The 23,592-nt window shown below is 39.3% G+C and overlaps 1 protein-coding gene across 1 annotated transcript in view; it reads right to left on the bottom strand.

Moving 5' to 3' along the window:
* Positions 1-23,592, bottom strand: part of CNTNAP5 (contactin associated protein family member 5) — an 852,083-nt gene that overhangs the window by 227,598 nt on the left and 600,893 nt on the right. The window contains exon 13 of the mRNA XM_024743412.1: positions 17,618-17,818. Within this exon, the coding sequence (XP_024599180.1) occupies positions 17,618-17,818 (201 nt within the window). The remainder of the gene's footprint in view (positions 1-17,617; positions 17,819-23,592) is intronic.

The raw sequence follows: 23,592 nt of genomic DNA, 5'->3' as shown, positions 1-23,592 counted from the left end.
TTTTATTCCAATGCTCATTTGGGTATGACTTTTTCTGGTTTTTGTAACCTTATTTTTTTCCACTGTGTTATGAACATTGAGGCTATACATCAATTATTATTGTTTCTTCACTTTCCAGGCACATGGTAGGATTATACTTCCTGGTCCCTTGGGGTTGTAGGTATTTGAAGGGTAGGAGAATGTGTCGCCCCAAAATATGGCATTTGGCCTACAGTTCAATTTGAGTTGAAGACAACTGAGAAGAAGCAGAGACAAGACAGGTTCTTTTTCCTCCTCTATTTGCCTAAAAGCAGGGCATACATTTTCCAAGGTGTCCATCTCCCTTCCCTAGCAAGAAGGACAAAAGTTAATCACCTGTAGACAACTTTAGACCCTGTCAGCCCAGAGATGTCACTAGAGGACTCTACATAACAAGTGTTAATAACTAGCCTTTATCTTTACAACTGGAAGCCTAACACGCCTGTTCTTTCTCCACAAATTTATTATTCTTTGTTGAAGATGCTATATGAGCTGGAGTTCTAAGCCACCTCTTTGAGTTACTCATTTTTCCCTGTGTATCTCCCATCCACCCATGAGGTATATATGTTAGTAAACTTCTGTTTGTTTTTCTCTTGTTAATCTGTCTTTTATTACGGGGGTCTCTGTCAAGATCCCAGAAGTTTAGAGGAAAACTTCTTTTTCCTCCCCTTCATATTTCATCCCGGGCAATGAGTTGTAGGCTGAAGTGACATATGTCATTCCTAGGCTGCAGCAGGTTTGAGGGACACCAGAGCCCTCTTTTCCTCATTAAAGATGACACTTGAGAGATGAGCTACTCCATCATTTGGGGTCCTAGGGGGAGGAAACGTAGAGCAGAGCCCCCAGCCAATCCATGATGAATATCTGGTCTATTTGAAAAATGAAACATCATTGCTTTAAGACTTTGAGATGTCCTGGATTTCCCTTCCTTCCTTCCTTCCCTTCCTCCTTCCTTCCTTCTTGTTATGGCAGAAAAATTTAGCCTATCCCGTCTGATATAGGAATACAAGTTATTGCTTTTCAAAGTCCTTTTTTGACCATATTCTCACATGACTTTTACATATAAGAAAGATATTTTGAGCACCTACTTTGTACCAGGTGTCAAGCAAGGTTCTAGAAGGATACAGAAATGAATAAGACTCAGTGGTTATCCTTAAAGAATTCACAGTTGGAAAAGTCTCACTTGGAGAAGAAATTTTTATTTCAATTTTACCATTCAGGAAATCTGTGTACTCTGTGACTCTTAGCTGCCAACAAATAACCAACCCAGGGCTCCAACTGCCAAAAATCCCCACCGCCTCCCCTCTAGGAGACTCACTGATGAATGGCACTGTCTTGAATAGTTGCATCCTTTGTATAACTGGACTCTTGTTTTTCAACATCATAACTTGAGGGTCTTGGGACGATCACCCAGGGTTAGTTGCCTAAAATCATGTCTCCATGTTGAGAATGTGTTCAACTTAATCAAGATACAAAATGAGACAAAATACAGGATCTTAATTCATAGACAATTATTGAAAAGGTTTTCTTTCTCTTCTTTCCTCCCTCACTTCCTCCCTGCCTTCCTTCCTTCCTTCCTTCCTTCCCTCCTTCCTTCCTTTCCCTCTCTCACTCTTTTTCTTAATCCTCCCAAGGTGGTTTCTGCAACTACTCCAATATTGTGACATCTTATCTTTTCTAAACGCAGTTCAAAAATTCTGCTGAATATACAGATGGATTCTTAGAGTGTCAGCAACTTCATTTCTGATTTTCTCCTTATCTGACTTCTTTTCCCTGTCAGTGATGTGTTCACAGAGAGAATTAGTTTTCTATTCTTGGGGGTATCTTATGAAATGATTACCCAGATAGATTTTGGAGTGACTTCTGACTATATCTATATATTACCATTTACTAGGAAAAATCCAGTCTTGGCCTGATTCCGTTCAAGCAAATGTTGTATAACTGGCATCTGGGTAGCTAACCTGGCAGACTCAAGCAAAGATTGTTTTTGCTTGTCCGTAAAACTGAATTTAAACAGGTTTTAAGATTCACGTGCATTTCTACAGATGTGGATAGGGTCAGGTGGCTCTTACTTTACTTAATCTCTTTGAACCTCAGTTTGTTCATTGTTAATAACTTACACCTCAAGACATTGTAAGGATTAAATAAGGTAGTTTTACAATCCGTCTGTACTAGGCACTGAAAATATTTATGAAAAAGCTTGGCACATAGCAAGTATGAGATTCAAAGTCTCTGCTTAATATTCTCTTTTCTTTTCCTTTTCCTCTACTTTAAATGCTGCCTACATAGGGATTATAGGAATCTGACAAGAAAAAATATATATATATATATACAGAAAATGCACATACACATAATATATATGTATATATATATATTATATAATGTATATGTGTGTGTATTTACATACACACACATTGTAAGCAGGTATACATAGGAAAGGGTTTGTGTTACATATGTATATGCATATGACATTTTGTGACCAGCTACATATATCATATATAAATATACTTTCTTCAGTAATCACATCTCTCCCCATTTGGTAGAACTGTTACACTGAACAAGGTATCTGGACTCAGGATCTCAATTGTGCTTTTCCTTCCTCCTTTCATGACATCTGTGTCTGACTTTTACGAGTCATGGGCTTTGAAGTTAAATCTACTTGGATTCAGACCCTTCCAATATGATCTAGGGTATGTTACTTTACCTCTAGGTCTCCATTTCTTCATTTATAGGACTAGAATAATAACATCTTATTCAGTGGTTGATGTAAGAATATAAAATTGTGTGTAATATGTTTCTTTTTATGTTTATAATGTATCTATTGGACACTTTTTAATGGCCCATGTAGCTCACACTGTATTTCCATTGGACAACATTGTTTTACACTCTAATTTGTTCATTAAAACCACTCTTTTATTTTCCTTTCTATTTCTACTGCCCAATGCTTCTTACCTCTTTCCATGACTACTGAGATAGATATCTGACTGATTTCCTTTCTTGTAGTCTCCTCTGAACCCAATCGGTTTTCTCTAAAACCTTCCTGTCATATTCTCTAGCTCAAGCTGTCTTCTTCATTCAGTGAAAATAGATGAATCCATCTACAGAAGCATCCATACTACTGTGAAGTATCTGAAACATAGAAGGCCCTCCCTCCTTCCTACCTTTCTTTCTTCTCATCCATTCTAACTCCTCAACTTCTTCCTTCCTAAATACAGTTTCTCCCCCATTCACTGAGGCTGAATCACACCATCCTCCCTCCATGAGTTTTCCCATCACAATGACTCCTATCCATGCTCTGTCTAAAAAGAGATGCTGCCTTTCCATAGAAGATCTCTGGGATTTACTTAAGGACAAGTCATTTCTCCTTTGCAGAACACTTTATCCCTTGCTAACATATACATATTGTCTCTAACTCTGCCTACAGGGGCATAGGCTCCTAAAATTATAGTAGGTCCTATGACCATCCCCTTTACATATGCAATTATAATCCCCCCAAAAATCTACAAGTTAGGTTAACATGTCACTCATTTTGCAGATGAGAAAAATATAGCTCAGTGACTCAGGTTACATGACCCGACCATCACCACTCAGTAAAGAAGTGGAAGGGCAGGGGAATTCAGTTATATATTTTTGTTTTTTCATGAGAGTCTAAAAATGTCTCTACAGTGCCATACTAAGATTGTAGCTTAACAATCTCTAAGACGCCTAGCACACAGATTGACATTTCTCATCCGACCCTACACACACACACACACACACACACACACACACACACACACACACACACAAACTCATGAAGGAAAGCGTGGAGGAGTAAAAACACTATAATGCACTCACACTTACCTCTCAGCAAAATGACAGAATAGTGAAAATTATGTATATAAGGGGACCTGTGTCATTCCAAAGGACATAGGTAAATTGAGAACTTAAATTATGAAGGGTACAGGTTTCCAACCATTTTTATATTTCCAATTATATAGGTACGATTAATGTTATTTCTGTCAACCTCATTTTTGGAGACGAGGAAGCTGAGGCTTAGAGATGTTGAGGACCTTACCTAAGGTCCCGTGGCTGAGTTGTAGTGGACCCAGGCAAGTGATGCCATACCCTCAGCTCCTCACTGGACTCAGCTGCTTTTCTCTGGTACAGTTATTGTGAGGACTCAGGCAGGAAGGAAATTCATGCTCAGCTCTGACTCCCTGGTAACAAGCTATGAGATGCCATCAGAACACAGAATCTGTGTAGACTAATGGGCTTCATCTGCGCAGCTGGTATAATTTTATTTCTATGTCTACCTCAAAGCCCACCGAATATGTTATAAAGTAACAAATATAACTGATTCATAAACACTTTAAGAAGCTAGTGTACTTGAAATGATGCCATTTGCAGCAACATGGATGGACCTAGAGATGATCATAGTAAGTGAAGCAAGCCAGACAAAGACAAATACCATATGATATCACTTACCTGTGGAATCTAAAATATGACATAAATGAACATATCTACAAAACAGAAACAGACTTACAGACGTGGAGAACAGACTTGTGGTTGCCAAGGGGTGGGGTGGGGAAGGCATGGATTGGGAGTTTGGAGTTAGCAGAAGCAAACTAGTATATATAGAATAGATAAACAACAAGGTCCTACTGTATAGCACAGGGGACTATATTCAATATCTTGTGATAAACTATAATGAGTCCTACTGTAAAAAAGTATATATATATATATACACATATATATATAACTGAATCACTTTGCTGTACAGCAGAAATTAACACTATATTATAAATCAACTATACTTCAAAAAAATTTTTAAAAACACAGAAGTTAGTATTTTTGCTATTCTTGACTTGTTATGACCTTGGGGAAGTTTCCTACTTTCTCTGCACATTCAGTATTACCGTATGGAAAGTATGTTCTGAGCGATCAGGTGCATGAAGATGCCAAAAAATATCACCTACTATATAAAAAAATTATATCATGTCCTTAAGAGCCTCAGAAAAATCCTCTTATCCCCCTCTCTCTCCTCTCTCTTTTGAATTGTTTTATCAACCCCTCTCCTTTCTCACTGTGATAGGAATGTTATAAATTGGGACATGCATTTTAACTCACTTTATGTTGGTCAGTATAGAATCATGAAGTGTCAGGGCAAAAAGGACACTGGGGGAGCATCACATATCACCCACCTGGGAGGACTAAAAATGTGAGACTTGCAGCTGGTAAAACATAAGTAACTTGCTCAAGGTCATAGAGAGTCCATGGTGGAGCCTGGGGCAGGAGAGCAGCTCCTTCCACACAGTTCAGCCCTTTCCACTTTACGAAGTTGCTTTCCACCCATAAGAATAACTGCAACAGTCTTAGCCAAATGCACTTGTTTTACAGAGGGTCCATCCCCTGACAAAATACGAACACTACCAATACTTAATATTAATTGAGGAAGAATTTTCTATTCTTTCAACTACTACGTACTAAATGTTTGCTGGGTGCCTGTTCTTGGCATTCTGGGGATAAAGAGATAAATGAGACAAAGAAGTTCCCTGTTTCATGAAACTCCCATTCTATTGACAGAGGTAGACAATAAACAAACAAATAGGAAGAAAATATCGGGGAGTAATAACCTCTATGCAGAATATGAAAATAAGATGATGAAAAAAATGATGGGGTGAATACTTTGGTGTATGTCAAATTTAAGTTGAGAGGGAAGAGGAGTGAAGCTTCTGAATATTGAAAACAGCTAGTACCCTACTTACTAAGAGGTGGTAGGGGCAAACTTGGCAAGAAACAGAATAAGGGGAAATAGGGTGAAGTTTCGTGGGCAGGTGGGCGAAGAGGAGCTGGGGAGGGGTCTCAGCGGGCAGAGCTCTGTAAGCCACTGTCAGGAGTCTGGGGTCTAGCTCAAGGACACTGGGAAGGGTTTGAAGCCAGGTCACACAATCTCGCCTTGGAAAGATTATCCTTTTGCTAGTTGCATGCGATCTAAACAGTAGGGAGGTGGGGTACAGGATGGGGTAGGAGAGGAGGCAGGAATTGGATGCACTTGTTCAGTCTGGAGGTGATGAGGGTTTAAATTCAGGGGGTAGCAGTGGAATCAGAGAGCAGAGGTTGGAGGGACGTCAGCTGTAATGGACAATTGAGTGTTTGCTGGGGTACCGAAGGGGGAATGGAGATGGTGAGAAGGGATGAGTCCTATGCTGTGACCTTAAGAAACTAGATACATGGTGGTATCATTTATTAAGTTGAGAAAGATAGACATATGAGTGGATTTGAGTGGTTGGTGGAGGAGGGTACAAATATGTAACTTTAAAACTCTCAGCAGTGCTTTGGGTAGGTAAATACCACATGCATTATAAGTGAAATGTAGCTTAGAAAATAAGGATGCCCACAAGCCAACAAGAGGCAAATCCCCCAACTGAACTCTTTCACCAGACATATCGTGGGATTCTGAGACCCTCTCCTGGTAGCCAGGGGAGCTATATTCCCCTTGCTCTTTGGAAAATGGGATAAAACACTTGCTAACACAAGAGCAGTATCCTGAATGTCTATGCAAGTTCCAGCATCTACTCATTACAATCTACAGATAAGGAAACTGAGGCTTAAAAAACCCATGTAACTTGTTCAAGGTCCCCCAGCTAATAAGTAGAAACAGTGAAACTGAAGATCAGGCTTTATGATTCCGAAATGTATGTTCTTTTTGTGTTGCTGCCACTGAACTACATCTTCAGATTAGAAAATAGGATCCTTCTTCCTGTAAACACATTTATGGTAAAATAAGTGAACGTGGTCTTTCAGAAAGTGGTGAGAAAAATAAAAACTTTACCTTTTACCGAGTCTGAATGTTGATGCTTGGGTCATCCACATAGATTATTTAAGCAATTAATGGTCTGAACAGAAATTCATTTGCAGCCAGGCACAGATCATGTCTTGAATTTATGTGGGATAGTTTTTATTTTCCTTAGATACACTTCCTAGTTCCATTAAGGTGTATGTCTTCTTTGTAAAATCCACTCATCTCTAATTTTGATTTTATGTCCCCAGTGAAATACCAAGAGTGAGTTATTAGAACATTAGGAAAGGTGGCTTTCAAGCACAGTAAAATGCACTGACTTGATTCATGTGATGGTCTTTTTATATATTTTAAGACTGGTGGCATACTCTTATAAACCCATTTTAGCTGTATGACTTTAGGGGAGACAAAAGTTCCAAAGAGAGAAAAGTGGAGAGTCACACACATTTTCAGGCTGAACTGGAATTGACTATTCAGTGGCTGGCAGGACATCAGAGTGAAAGAACCTACACTAGGTTGGAAAGACTTGGGTTTGACTCCTGATTCTGCCATGCATTTGCTGTGTTTCCTTAAGCTAGTTGACTGTTCATTCAAAAATCTGAAGAAGATATAGTAATTTTAGACACATCTGTACACTTACTCCCTTAAAAGAGTGAATCAAATTTACCTCCCTTTGAACGAGGACTAGCCTGAGTGACTGTCTTCTAATATTTAGAAAGCTGCAAAAGTAATACTGCTTGACTTCCAATGCTAGGGAATAAAATGCAATATAGCTTTTGCCTGGCTTATTCTGTTTCTTGGGATGTTGGTCCCTGAAACCTACCCACCATATTATAAGAAAGTCATGTTGTCACATGGAAAGACCACATATCCAACTGAGCTCCCAGCCCACAGTCAGCGCTGACTGAGCCCCAGGCCCAGGTGATGTGAAGTGGGGCAGAGAAGCTCACATCCTGCTGGACCCTGCCCCAGCTTCAGACTTATGGGCAAAATTAATGGAAGAAAATATTTGCAAATGATGGGACCGACAAGAAATTAATTTCCAAAATATACAAAAGCTCATAGAACTCAATATCAAATAAAAAAACAACACAATCAAAAAAATAGGCAGGGCTTCCCTGGTGGCGCAGTGGTTGAGAGTCCGCCTGCTGATGCAGGGGACATGGGTTCGTGCCCTGGTCCGGGAAGATCCCACATGCCGCGGAGTGGCTGGGCCCGTGAGCCATGGCCACTGGGCCTGTGCGTCCGGAGCCTGTGCTTCACAATGGGAGAGGCCACAACAGTGAGAAGCCCACGTACCGCAAAACAAAAAATAATAATAAATAAATAAGGCAGAGGATCTAAATAGATATTTCTCCAAAGAAGACATACAGATGGCCAACATGCACATGAAAAAACGCTCGATATCACTAATGATTAGAAAAAATGCAAATCAGAACTACAATGAGCTATCACCTCAAATCAGTCAGAATGACCATCATCAAAAAGTATACAAATAATAAATGCTGGAGAGGGTGTGGAGAGAAGGGAACCCTCTTGCACTGTTGGTGGGAATGTAAATTGGTGCAGCCACTGTAGAGAACAGTATGGAGGTTCCTTAAAAAACTAAAAGTAGGGCTTCCCTGGTGGTGCAGTGGTTGGGAGTCTGCCTGCCAATGCAGGGGACACAGGTTCGTGCCCCGGTCCGGGAGGATCCCACGTGCCGTGGAGCGGCTGGGCCCGTGGGCCATGGCCGCTGGGCCTGCGCGTCCAGAGCCTGTGCTCCGCAACAGGAGAGGTCACAGCAGTGAGAGGCCCGTGTACCGCAAAAAACAAAACAAAACAAAACAATACAAAAACTAAAAATAGAGTTACTATATGATCCAGCAATCCCACTCCTGTGCATATATCCAGAGAAAACTATAATTCGAAAAGATACATGCACCCCAATGTTCATGGCAGCACTATTTACAATAGCCTAGACATGGAAGCAACCTAAATGCCCATCGACAGAGGAAGGGATAAAGAAGATGTGGTACATATATATAATAGAATACTACTCAGCCATAAAAAAGAATGAAATATCGCCATTTGCAGCAACGTGGATGGACCTAGAGATTATCATGCTAAGTGAAGTAAGCCAGACAAAGACAAATATCATATGATATTGCTTATATGTGGAATCTCAAAAAAAAGATACAAGTGAACTTATAAAACAGATATAGACCCACAGACATAGAATACAAACTTATGGTTACAAAAGGGGAAGGGAGAAAGGGATAAATTAGAAGTTTGGGATTAACATATACACATGACTATATATGAAATAGATTACCAACAAGGACCTACTGTATGGCACAGAGAACTATACTCAATACTCTGTAATAATCTATATGGGAAAGAATAATAGATACATGTATATACATAACTGAATCACTTTGCTGTACAATTTTTTAAAAATTACTACTGTTTTAAACCACGAAGTTTTATGCTGGCTTGTTACCTAACTGTTGATAACCAGAACAGAAGATGAACCTTTTCTTTGGATACCTGAATCCTTTTTTTTAAATTATTATCCTTTCCTCTTTGAGACCTATCTATGTTTTCTGTGAGGCTTTTTTTTTTTTTTCAGAAGGCAGATAGAAGTGAAAGCCAGAGAGACATGTATCTGAAACCGGTCTCTAGCACTTCGTAGCCATAGGACCTTGCATGAACCACCTAACTTCTTAGAGCTTCCCCTTCCATCGTTAAAAATGAAAATAATACAAACTTCATAAGGCCTTTGAGAGGATTAAGTGAAATAATGTTCGAAATGCCTGGCACACAAAGGAGCTCAGTAGCCAAGAGCCAATATCACTGGCAGGAGTAGTGATACCAAGAGTATGCATTATAGGAACCTCGAGTTTCTTTATAGATTCCTGCTGTACATAAAGTAGAAATAGCTTTTTATTAAGGAGATTTCAAATACTTCCCTGGTATTTTGTCTTCCAGTTGTCACAGCATAGTTTTGTGGTTTTGATTCTATTGCTCCTGTGACAACCTGGTGAAGTGAAAAGACCGTGGACTTTTGGATCAGTTCCACCCACATATTTTGTGCCCACACGCGTGCATGTTGTGTGTACACATGCACACATGTGTGTTTGGTTTGTTTCTGTCATCCCTATTACAATCACATGGGCAGAAACACCGGTTTTTTTCACTGTTTAATTCCCACTGGCCAGAAAAGTATGTGGCACATAATGGATAATCAATAAATATTTCTTGAAAGAAAGAAAGTTTAATCAACTGTTAAATGATCTGGTTTGGTACAAATATTGAGGACAAAGAATTTTACGTTTAGTAAACTCCAGAGCACCTTGAAGTGCTTTTTCTTTTCTCTCAGTAATTTGCCTTTTCTGCATCACAATTCCTTACTTCGATTTCTAAACCTAAGTGTTAGTTTTGTACGCATTGGAAGTTGAATACTACAGATGGACATGAGGGTTTATACACCCAAGTGCATTTACAGATCTATTTGGACATACAAAGATTATATAATGAGTATATATACCATTACATAATATATATTATATAGCACACACTAAATAGTGTATAAATAATGCATGCATATTTTCATACATACTATAGTGTGTGTGTGTGTGTATATATATATATATATATATATGGTCTAAACTATATACCACATATTATATATATGGCCAGTTAGCTGTATGCTCACTAAAATATCATTAATTGAGGGAAAAAAGAAAATTTGAGAATTTTAGAATACTTTAAGACAAGTAGGACTTTATTATGTTCAAAATCATTGGAACATAACTAGGTATAGAAATTGATTCCAGGTGGAAACCACTCACATGTTTGCATGAATAAATGCATAGGAGCCTGTTCCTGGCAGGGAAGTGGGGACTCTGATGTGCTATCAGGCACTCCATCATCAGGTCTGCTGAGGAACTTAAACAACCCTCACGACAACTTGTTTGCACAACTGATTTGCTTGGCAAATCCTTCCTGTTCAGAACCAAAGTAAATTTGAGCTCAGCCTGTCCATGGCTACTAGATTTCAAAGTAACGGGGTCTGAACTTCCAATGATTTCATGTGTATTAAGACGGACTTCTTACCTCTGCCTTAGTGAGCTCACAGATTTGGGAAGGGCATTCCCAAATACACCTTCACTACACAGAGTGGTAACTGTGAAAAGATACATACACCAGATACTTACATCCCCAACGAGCAAATCCAGTGAGGGATTCTAGGGATTCTAATCATGGAGATGATTAGAAGAGAAGGTGGGGGAAGGTAGGGCTCTCAATCTTCATTGTCCCCAGGACCTGGGCACTCAGCTTCCCCAGGTGGTCTCCTTCCTCTGCCCCTCTCAATATCTTCCTCCTTCCGGGGGGAGTTGTGGGTTACAGAGCAAATTGGCCATGTGATTAAAGCATCTTCTAGGCCCTGGCCTCAAGATTTTTGTTTTCTGTCCTCTGTTTCTGGAACTGGATTCTATTTCATTTTTTTTTAACTTTTTATTTTATATTGGGGGATAGTTGATTAGCAATGTTGTGTTAGTTTCAGGTGTGCAGCAAAGTGATTCAGTTATACATATGTATATATCTATTCCCTTTCAAACTCCTCTCCCATTTAGGCTGTTACACTACATTGAGCAGAGCTCCCTGTGCCACACAGTAGGTCCCCTTTGATGTGACTGACAAGGGATTAGTCTCCAAAATTTACAAACAGCTCATGAAGCTTAATATCATCAACACAAACAACCCAGTCAAAAAATGAGCAGAAGACCTAAATAGATATCTCTCCAAAGAAGACATACAGATGGCCAAGAGGCACATGAAAAGATGCTCAACATCACTAATTATTAGAGAAATGCAAATCAAAACTACATGGAGATATCACCTCACACCAGCCAGAATGGCTATCATCAAAAAAATCTATTTTATTTTATACGCTTATCACATGATATCTTCTGGGTCTGGCCTCAGGCAAAATTCCTATGGAGGTGCTGACCAGGAGAAAAGTCTTGGGAATAACCGGGGCAGCCTTTGTTCCTGGGAACAAGTGGCCACCTCCTCGCCCTGGGACAGGATACTTCTGAGCATTGGCAGGGTGAGAAATCCTGTCTCGGAAGCTGCTCTTTAGCACAGGGTCTCAGTCCTGCATCAAGCTCAGGGTAAGAAGCAGCAAGCAAATACAACTACAAAGATTTATGGGAATAAAGAAGACACTTTTCCCCTGGACCCCAAGGGCTTGGAATTGTGGTCCTTTGCAGAGTTTCTAGTATAAACCTTCAGTTAAAGAGATAGATGACACATTTCATTGGCTGGCACTTATCAGCAGCTCTGGGGAAGAATATCTGAGGAAACTGTCAGAAAATGACAGTGTCATGGTTCAGTCACTAACTAAATGAAAAAGACACAGTGGTGAACCAGGCCTGACCTAATCCTGCCCGTCTTCCCTCTCTTTCTGCTTCCGTTGCTGCTAGAAGAATGGAACCAGAGCCAGAGGCAAGAACAGACTGAAGGAGGCAGAAGGAGACTTTGGTGATGCTGTTTGGGATCCACAGGGCCACATGGGCCACAGAAGCTGCAGCATGTGAGCGAGGACGCTGCCAACCTGTGAGGCTGCCGAGGAATTGTCCCCTTCAAAACACCCTGACAATCACACAGCTTAGCAGAGGTGGCTCTGGTGACTTGACTCTCTCTCCATCTGCATTTTCTTACAAAACAAGGAAAATCATACAAACTGATGTGTTCCCTGAGGAGCCCATTTCCTTTTAACTTTTGTTTTTTGCATGATGTATCAGAAATCATATCCTTGCTTTTTTTTCTTAATTTTTATTAGAGTATAATTGATTTACAACGTTGTGTTAGTTTCGGGTATGACACAACATGACTCAGTTATACATATACATATACATATATGCCCTCTTTTTTAGATTCTTTCCCCATAGAGGCCAGAGTATTGAGTAGAGTTCCCTGTGCTGCACAGGAGGTCATTATTTTCCTTGCTTTGACCTCAGGCAGATCTGGGTATAAGAACCAGGTCTGCCCCTCCCCAGCCATGTGGCACTGATCAAGCATCTTATCCTCTCTGAGGTTCTGTTTCCTGAAATGCCAGATCGGATAACAAGCCTTACTATGCAGAACTGCTGTTTGGATTAGAGACCATGCTTAAATACAGTTCCCCACAGACATCCTTAAATATTAGAAATGCTTAGTCATTGGTGGCCATTTGAACAGTTATTTATATTTCTTTCATTTTGCCTTCTTTTATTTCCTCCCTTTATAATCTATTGTGTATGGTACGGGGGAAAACCTATAGCAAGAAGGCATCCTTCACGTTCTCCTCTTATTGGTTTGAGTCCACGGTAGCCACAATTCGTAATATTTTATTGCTTCTACTAATCCTGGCTACCAGTAGTTTCCAATAAGCTATGGGATATTTTAATTAATAAAAAATATTTATAATTGTCTTTGATCCTCCTCTGCATTTATCAGATTGTCAAAGTTGAAATAAGGTGATAATACCTATTGCTGGGAGATGGGCACTCAAATCCCACAGTGATGTTTAGAGTAATAATTGGTATAACCTTGATACACTGAAGATGTCAATATGGCAAAAGTCTTAAAAATATGCACATGCTTTGCCCTGGTAATGGCACCCCAAGGAATTTATCCTAAGGATATAATCGGTTTTATACATAAAGATCTATGTGCAAAAATGTTCTTGCATCATGTGTAATAGTGAGAAAATGGAAACAATCTAAATGTCCAAAATAGATTTGTTAATCTTGTGTATCCATTTGGTACATCCATATAATGGAAGACTCTGTTCTTAAAAACATTACGGTATAAAGTCATATTTACTGACGTGGAAAGATATTTCTATACTGTGTGTGTGACGAATACAGTTTGTAAAACAGTTTCACGGGGTGGGCCTTGGCTTCAGCAGGTAAGGGAGACCCTTACCCAACTCTTCCAGAGGGAAGGCAGGAAAGGAGAAGATGGTCTCTAGCCTCTCCTTTCTCTCTCTGGCCTTCCCCAGGGGGATGGGATTGCCTTAATAATTAGGGAAATTAGGAAAACATCCCTGCAAGTGTGTGCCTGTTATGGACAGAATATTTGTCCCTCAAAAATTCATGTGTTGGAATTCTAACCCCCCAGTGTGATGGTATCAAGAGGTGGGGACTTTGGAAGGTGATTAGGTCATGCCCTCCCACCCAAATGTGCTCAGGGAATTTATGACAGCTGAGTTAGAAAAACAGCATGTACTATTCACAATAGCTAACATATGGAAACAACCTAAATGTCCATTGACTGATGAATGGGTAAAGAAGATGTGGTATATATATACAATGGAATATTACTCAGCCATAAAAAAGGATGAAATAATGCCACTTGCAGCAACATGAATGGACCTAGAGATGATCATACTAAGTGAAGTAAGTCAGACACAGAAAGACAAATATAAAATGATATCACTTATATGTGGAATCTAAAAAAATGATACAAATGAACTTATTTATAAAACAGAAACAGACTCCCAGACAGAAAGCAAACTTATGGTTACCAAAGGGGAAGTAGAGGTTACCTTAGGAGTTTGGGATTAACAGATATACACTACTATATATAAAATAGATAACCAACAAGGACCTATAGTATTCAAACTACAGGTCCTATATAGCTATGTATAGTATAGCATAGGAAACTATACTCAATATTTTGTAATAACCTATAAGGGAAAAGAATATGATAAAGAATATATATATGTGTGTGTGTGTGTGTGTGTGTGTATATATATATATGTATGTATATCTGAATCGCTTTGCTGTACACCTAAAACTAATATAACATTGTAAATCAACTATATTTCAATTTAAAAAAAGAACAATAGTTGTGAGAGTGGGCAACCTTGTCTTATTCCTGATCTTAAAGGAAATGGTTTTATTTTTTCACCACTGAGAAAGATGTTGGCTGTGGGTTTGTCATATATGGCCTTTATTATGGTGAGGTAGGTTCTCTCTATGCCTACCTTCTGGAGAGTTTTTATCATAAATGGGTGTTGAATTTTGTCAAAAGAATTTTCTGCATCTATTGAGATTATCATATGGTTTTTAGCCTTCAATTTGTTAATATGGTGTATTACATTGATTAATTTGTGTATATTGAAGAATCCTTGCATTCCTCAGATAAACCCCACTTGATCATGGCGTATGATCCTTTTAATGGGCTGTTGGATTCTGTTTGCTAGTATTTTGTTGAGGATTTTTGCATCTATGTTCATCAGTGATATTGGCCTGTAGTTTTCTTTCTTTGTGACATCTTTGTCTGGTTTTGGTACCAGGGTGATGGTGGCCTCGTAGAATGAGTTTGCGAGTGTACCTCCCTCCTCTATATTTTGGAAGAGTTTGAAAAGAATAGGTGTCAGCTCTTCTCTAAATGTTTGATAGAATTCACCTGCGAAGCCAACTGGTCCTGGGCTTTTGTTTGTCGGAAGGTTTTTAATCAGAGTTTTAATTTCAGTGCTTGTGATTGGTCTGTTTATATTTTCTAATTCTTCCTGGTTCAGTCTCAGAAGGTTGTGCTTTGCTAAGAATTTGTCCATTTCTTCCAGATTGTCCATTTTATTGGCATATAGCTGCTTGTAGTAATCTCTCATGATCCTTTGTATTTCTGTAGTGTCAGCTCTTACTTCTTTTTCTTTTCTAATTCCTTTGATTTGAGTATTCTCCCTTTTTTTCTTGATGAGTTTGGCTAATGTTATACAATGGAATATTACTCAGCCATAAAAAGAAACAAAATTGAGTTATTTGTAGTGAGGTGGATGGACCTAGAGTCTGCCATACAGAGTGAGGTCAGAAAGAGAAAAAGAAATACTGTATGCTAACACATATGGAATCTAAAAAATAAAAAAAAGGTTCTAATGAACCTAGGGGCAGGACAGGAATAAAGATGCAGATGTAGTGAATGGATTTGAGGACATGGGGAGGGGGAAGGGTAAGCTGGGATGAAGTGACAGAGTGGCATGGACATATATACACTACCAAATATAAAATAGACAGCAAGTGGGGAGCAGCTGCATCGCACAGGGAGATCAGCTCGGTGCTTTGTGACCACCTAGAGGGGTGGGATAGGGAGGGTGGGAGGGAGACTCAAGAGGGAGGGGACATGGGGTTACATGTATACATATAGCTGATTCGCTTTGTTATGCAGCAGAAACTAACACAACACTGTAAAGCTATTATACGCCAATAAAGATTAAAAAAAAATCATACAAAGGCAACAGTAAAGCCAAACTGATATCACAGGATGTATATACTAAAGGAAATCCCATGGTCAGAATGAACATAATCCCATTTTCCCCAAAGTTCCACCAAGCCAAATGTTAGGAAACTAGAAGCAACGCAATCATAAGAGGTTAGGATGGTTTTGTGGACACAGACTCTGCAAAGAGTGCTGAGTCACACATGCAGGCTTGACAGCCAGGAGAGAGTGAAATCTGAGCACACACAAACACTGACTCTCTGAGGATACTGGTAAAAGGGACCCCAAGCAGGGCCTCTGAATCAGCCCTGCAAGCATTGCTGAGTCCAAGGACAGTACAGTCACTGATTTTCACAATGATGATCCTGAGTCATCAAGAAAAGGTGACATTTCATGTTCAGAATTCTCTGTTTAAGAAGGCAAGGAAGCATGTGATCCATTTGAGAAAGATTTTCATTTCAAATAGTTAAAAATTCCTTAAAAACATTTTCGGTGCTTAAAGGGGTAAGTGGCAGTTATCTGGAAAATTCACTTATGTGGGACAATTCTTCCCTAAGGATTCTAGATGAGTGAGGCAGTGGGTGGGTTGTATTTAGTTAGGTTTCTAGCACTTCTGCTTGTTTGATATTTCATTGTCTAATTTCCTCAATCCTTTGAAAATTCCTCACTTTCAAGGATCATAAGTTCCTTGAGGCTAAAGATTCTGACACCCTTTCTTGGATATTCCACATCCTTGTGCTACTCAGCCATTTTTTTCCCCCATTTTTCTGCCATGAATGATGAATTGATATGCACAGAAATGACTGACTCCCAGGGCATGCATCAACTTTGACAAAGCCCTCCTGACGTTGTGCAAACCCTTCTGGGTTTTGGTAAGCAATCCTACAAGGTTTTTTTGCAACCCTTTATCAGCCATTCACGCTAAAAACTAACCGTAAGACAACAAAAAAATATATAAATACAGTTCATATAATTTTTCCTAAAAGTAAACTTTATTTTAAAAGAAGGGTCATTTCCATTAAGGCCTGCACTTTTCAGGTAACGTGAGTACTGCAAACACACAGGATGTGGCCGCTTTCCCTGTTGACCTCCTTGCTTAATACTGCTCCGCTATGTTTCCTTTGCCCCAGACACAACTCATTGCTCTTTGGTGAGTGTGCTGAGATCTTTGGTGCTTTCTCGTCTGCCAGAAATACCATTTCCGCTTTCATACTTTCTACGTCTAACTCAAATGCTCTCTTCGAGTGCCACTGATCTCAAGAAACTTTCCATTCTCACCACGATTGCAAGATGGGTGTTGTCACTGCCCCTTTTTTGAAGATGGAGAGAAAATCTTGAGAGGCTACAGAACGCCCTCGAGGTCACACCCTGGGTATCAGAGCAAGGACGAGTCCATCAGGAGTCTCTCCTGGTGGCAGTTCTCTCATTGCATAGGGAACCATTGTAGTTGCAGCCCCATTTTTGGCAACCCCCCGCCACGTATTCCAGGGTTTCAGGGCCCAACTGCCACACTGCGGTCATCCTGCATGGCCTTCGCAAAGGGGCCTGGGCAGGGGTGGTTCTTACCTGGCGTGTTGAGCAGGCGGGACCTCTTGCAGTGGTAGGCCACCTCCTGTTCACAGTGCTCCGAGCCGTCAATCACGGCCTCCAGCTGCTCCAAGCTGCCTCCGTAGTCCAGGGTCATGGAGTAGGGCTTCTCAGCGTTGGCACCTCGCACATGGGTCAGCTCCATGTTGTTGTGCTGCACCAATGTCCAGATCTTGTCCTCTGCCCAGAAAACACAACCAACGAAGGTCAAAATAGGATCATGCTTATAGACCTCCAAAAGGCTGGAAAAAAAAAAAAGACAATCACGCTTGCAGTGTGATGGATGGTGGCTGGATGTGCGTCAACTAACGGCCACTCAAGCACTCTACTCATGCAAAGAATTTGGCCGGAGAATTTTTGTTTCTCCCAGAGTTCTACCCAGAGTTAATGTGAGGGTTAATTATCTTAAGAGCTAAATTTGTGAAGTCGGTACTCCACAGCCTCTAGGCTAAGCATTTAATGTCCATTATCTCACTTAAAATGGACACGATCTATGCAAAGCCATGGAACTAGAACAGAAAGAAACACAAATAGGTAGACAACAGGTAGAACAAGAATAAAGGAAATGAATTCATCTGTTGTGGGAAAGGACAATTTGGATGGGGAAGAACTTAGACGTTGAGAAATTAGATACTCTGTCACCAGAAGTAGGATATAACTAAATATCCTTGAAGGTAATTATCCTGGCGATCACATACACACAAAAACATAGATCACTGACAAGCTGTTGAATGTGCAAAAGGATGGTAATTAAATGAACAAAAATTAAATGTTAAATGTTCAAAATATTAACTACATAAATAAATAAAATAAAATTGACATTGTCTAAATCAGGAGGGAGTCAATCTTGCCACATCAAAACTGAGGGAAAAGTGAATAAGGAAAATTAAGCAGTTTTCCTAAGATTACATAGTTAACGTCTAAGCAAGAATTGGAACCCAGGATGTCTGACTCCAACGCCCCTACATCCAGATATTGACACACACACTTCCTCACAAGAGAAAAACTAGCATAGCTCATTGTCTCAGAGAATCATAAGTACCACGTTGAAAATAAGACCTATACACAGAAAATATCTGTGAAATATACATCATAACAAGGATGAGATTGTGTAATAGACACTGAACATGCAAGGCACTTAACTGCAATTCGTTAATATTTATTTGCCATGCTACTCCTACTTGCCAAAAATATTTTAACAGGTTTACATTAAAACAACATGCAGAGATGAGGCCCTGTGGGTCAGGGATGGAGAACATATTTTACCTATTATAGGTAAGAATGGAAGGCAAAGAAAGGAGATGAATTTCAGTTTTAGAGCCTGAGAGATCTGACTTGAAACCTATTCTACTAACAACAAGCTTGGACAAGTCACTTCACTTTTCTGGGGCTCAGTTTAATCAACAGTTTAAAAAAAAGAAGTCACAAGGCACGATCAGACATTCTGGAATAATAGACTGAAACATTTACGGCAATTGGACATAGAATTGAATTCTGAACATGCTTACGGAAAAAGAGAAAGAGGAAATAGGAAGACTTGAGAAGCTTCTGTCATCTGAGAATCTTGCCCACATAATAACGTCATCACTCTTCATAGATGTGCAGAGCTGAAAAAGAACCTTGCCCAGAAGTCACATGGTTTCCTTCCTCTCTCACCCACTTAGTTTTACAAATGAGGAAACCAAGGTCTAGGAAGTAGAGGAAGGACCCAAGGCATATCTGTTAGACAAGAATGGTGAGCACATATACTGCCTGTAACCACTATTTCTAACTAGTACTACTCAGAAGCAGGGTCATGGCTGTTGGCCATGAGAATGAGAAGAAAGAGAAGGAGAAGAAGCAGAAAAAAACTGGCAACCAGGATCCCCAGTATTAATATGTTCTCTACCCTAACTCTGTATATGACTTGGGATAAATAACTTCATTGCCCTGTACTTCAGTTTTAATATGTTAGAAAGAGGAGGAAGAGAAAGTTTGCTCTCAATTCTCTCTAAAGTATTTTCCCAATTCCTAAAAATGGAAATGTTTCTTGCAGCATAAAATTGAACTCTGCTCAAACATTCTGATTCATCTTAACACTATTTCCTAAAACCAGCCCCCTGATAACCCACATGTCTCCAATGTTTAATCGAGACAAAATTACATTTTCCATAAAGTCTATAAAAAAATCAGAATGAAGGTTTTTGGATTTTGACTTTGAAAGCAAAAATAAAACATGATTCATATTGGTAAAAATAATAATGTTACATAAATAATTAACTGGAAACTCCAAAAATGTTGGTGCCAATATAGACAAATGTCAATAAAATAACCAAAGAAAGTAATTGCTCAATCATGCAATACTGTAGAGGTAGAAATAAAAACTGCTGATTTTGAAATGTCCACGGTGCTCAGAAGAAATGGAAATCTAACCTTTAATAATAGATGTTATACTACTGTTTCATACTAGGAAATTTTATGTACATCGTCTCCAGTACTGATAATAATCATAGATAACAGTATAAATATAGATACTGGATATAAATATAGATATAAATGTAAGAAGGGGAGAGAAAGTAAACTTGTCCCCAGTCTCAATTCATCCAATCTTTCTGATTCCCAAAGTGGTCCACATAGCATCATTAAATCATATAAATGTGGATTTCCTTCCAAATGTACACTGATTTTTCATATCTATATATGCATCCATTGATCATACATTCATTATCAATTTTCTTATTTGTTCACTCATTAGCTCATTTTTCCAAAACCATATTCTATCTTTGGCAAGATGGAAAAGGAAGCCATGCCAGAGAGACAGTCTTTTATCTTAAAGCCACAAATATTGCGAACCCCACGTTCTAGCCCTGAGAGTGAACTGGTTTTAATAGTTCAACTCTTCGTCCTTTTTGATACATGCAATATACAGAAGATACAAAGGAACTACTAAGATCTCCAAAGGGTCCCCACAGTTCACTTAACAGACATCACAAGCACAGTCTGAGCGACAGGAAGAGAGACGATTACTCGAAACCTAGGGTCCGTTAGCTGGCTTTCATTTCAAAGATGCCCTTTGTCCTCTCAGTATTTTCCTCCTGGGAGAGAGCAACATAAAGGCTAAAAACAACGAGACAATTGGATATTATTTTTTCTCACTTTCTATTTTTTCCCCCACTTCCTGGGTAGCAATGCAGATTAAGCCCTGAACCCCGACAAAACATGAAAGGCCAGGGGTCAGTGCTGCTCAGGAGAGGCAGCTTTGATGGCTGATGTTCCTGACACTTGGAATTGGATGGGGACAGGTGAGGTGGTCTTAGCTAGGGAAGGTCTAGGTGAAGGATTTTCAAACAAGTAAGATTCATTTTGAATAGTCTTTTAGGTGGATGGAGGGAGATCCATTCATGGACCTATATATACTTTAAATAAAATTGGACCCATGAGCTAAATGTTCAAGATGTACATTTGGTCAGTGCACAGTGGAGATTAGTGGACACAGCTTGGATTCTGGAGCCAGAAGATCTGGATTTGTGTGCCAGCTCTACACTTCCTGGTTAAGCATCCTTGGTCAAATGATTACTTCTCTAAAGTTCAGTTTCCTCATCAGTAATACTTAAAAAAAATAAAACAGCAATGATGCCAACTGTAGAAGGTGGTTGTAAAGATTCAAGTGAAGGGATTAGTGTGAGAAGCTCCTTTATTAACTAAATAATGACATTCAACAGAAGTCTGTGTGTACCACTTAGATAAAGGTATATAACATCTCTAACTCAAGGAGCTCACAGATATCAGATGCTGATATTAACAACAGCATCAAAAAGAAGAAGTCTTGACTGGTCTCTTAGAGTTCTCATGGTCGCTTGTATTAACACGGTTCTTTCCCTGACCAGAGAGTAAGACCAACAAACACCTAAAGGGGGCAAAAGGGAGGCACTATGAGCCTTGCCTTCTCTCTGCAGACCCATGGGGAAAACACATTCAAAAGACCCAGAACAGGAAATGCTTCCCTCTGGCAGTTCTGTGAACTTGGAGTCCCACACGAGGAAACCAGCAGAGGTTTCCCTGTAACTCAAGTCGGTCCATTTTTATGCAGAGACTGCGGAGTAAATCGTCTAAATGCTATGATTGGCAGAGCATCATAAAGTCCTCCAGGCTCCATACATCCGCCTTGGCTGACCTGCCTCTATTACCTGCCCTCCACCACAGGACATCCACCCTAAGTTCTAGTCTCTAGAGATGCATCTAGGGCTCAAGGTACCGTGAGACTTCTGGCTTTAGAAACTAGCCCATATGATGGGCATCTATGTTCTGCTCCAGCAGTAAGACTTTGGACAAGTTATATACATCTCTGAAGTTTCCTCATTGGTAAATGGGATATTTATATTAATCTTTCCATCCATGATGATATTATACTGATTCGGTATCTTGCTTTACATGGACACATAACCTGTTGTCTGGCATGCAAAAAAGTAAAGAATCTTTATGTTCGAATTTTTCGATGACATTAAAATGAGGAAGGGGACTTCATTCCTTAGAGGGTTGGGGGTGGGAAACTCATCTGGCAAATGAGGCTAGCTAGAGGTCTGGACTGCAGTTTCTTGTAATATAGCCGCCGCTGTATATAATAAATGATTATCATCTTGTCCAATTATCTTTTCACTCTGAAATAGACTCATGTGTCTCTATATTTATTTTCATCCCTTGCATTTCTGCAGATGTCTAAAACAGAATTTGTCGTTTAGTCCTCATAGACCCAGAAACCTAGAAAATCATTGCCCTTGATACCACGGTTTGCTACCCAGTTCATTTTCTATTCTTTCTTCTACTGTATTCAGTCCTATGATGAAAAACAGAGCCCCATCTTTCTAACTTGCTTAAAGGAATACATGCACTGAGTTACCCAAGACAAATTCTTTGCTTAAGAGAGGATTGCATTTGAAGAGTTTTTGAACTGGCAGAAACCTATTCAATTCACTAAGGATCTTAGTTATTCTAAAATTAGTTACTATGTATTTAAAATATTTGTTTTTTTTTAAATCAAATAGATGGTTTGCAAATAGTTTCTCTCATTCCCTAGATTGCTTTTTAATTTTGTTGACTATTTCTTTTCCTGTGCAGAAGCTTTTTAGTCTGATGTAGTCTCACTTGCTGATTTTTTTCTTTTGTTGCTTGGGCTTTTGCTGTCATAGGCAAAAAATCTTTGCCAAGACTAATGTCAAAGGGACTTCTTCCTTATGTTTTCTTCTAGGTTTTTATGCTATTAGGTCTTCTGTTGAAGCCTTTAATCCTTTTCAAGTTAATTTTTGAGTAGTATAAGATAGGGGTCCAATTTCATTCTGCATGGGCTTGTTCATTTTCCCAACACCGTTTATTGAAGAGACCCATTGAGTATATTTGGCTCCCTTGTCAAATATCAATCGATCGTTTAATGAGGGTTTATTTCTGGGCTCTCTGTTCTGTTCTACTGGTATATGTGGCTATTTTTGTGCCAATACCATACTGTTTTACTTACTATAGCTTTGAGAAAATGGAGAGATGTTAATTAAGGGTACAAACTTGTGATTAGCAAATAAATAAGTTCTAGATATCGAATGCACAGCATAATGATTATAGTCAACAGCACTGTATTATAAACTTCAAAGTTGCTAAGAGACTAGATCTTAACCGTTCCCACCAGCAAAAATAAAAGATAATTATGTGACATAATAGAGGTGTTAGCTAATGCTACCACGATAATCATATTGTAATATATAAATGTATCAAATCAACACATTGTACATCTTAAACTTACACAAAGTTGTATGCCAATTATATCTCCTTAAAAAATAAAAATAAAAGATTTGCTTTTAAAAAGCAGCATTCAGTCCAATGCACTTGCCTGAGCATAAATGATGCCATAACACAAATCCATACAAGGTATCCTGCCACCTTTAAGCATAAAGGAATTACAGACCATAGGCCATCAAATAGCATGTGTT

This window comes from Neophocaena asiaeorientalis, unplaced genomic scaffold (assembly GCF_003031525.2).
Source record: "Neophocaena asiaeorientalis asiaeorientalis breed wild unplaced genomic scaffold, Neophocaena_asiaeorientalis_V1.1 scaffold187, whole genome shotgun sequence".
NCBI classification, from domain to species: Eukaryota; Metazoa; Chordata; class Mammalia; order Artiodactyla; family Phocoenidae; genus Neophocaena; species Neophocaena asiaeorientalis.
The sequence above is the reverse complement of the archived record's forward strand: the minus strand, read 5'-3'. Positions and strand labels throughout refer to the sequence as shown.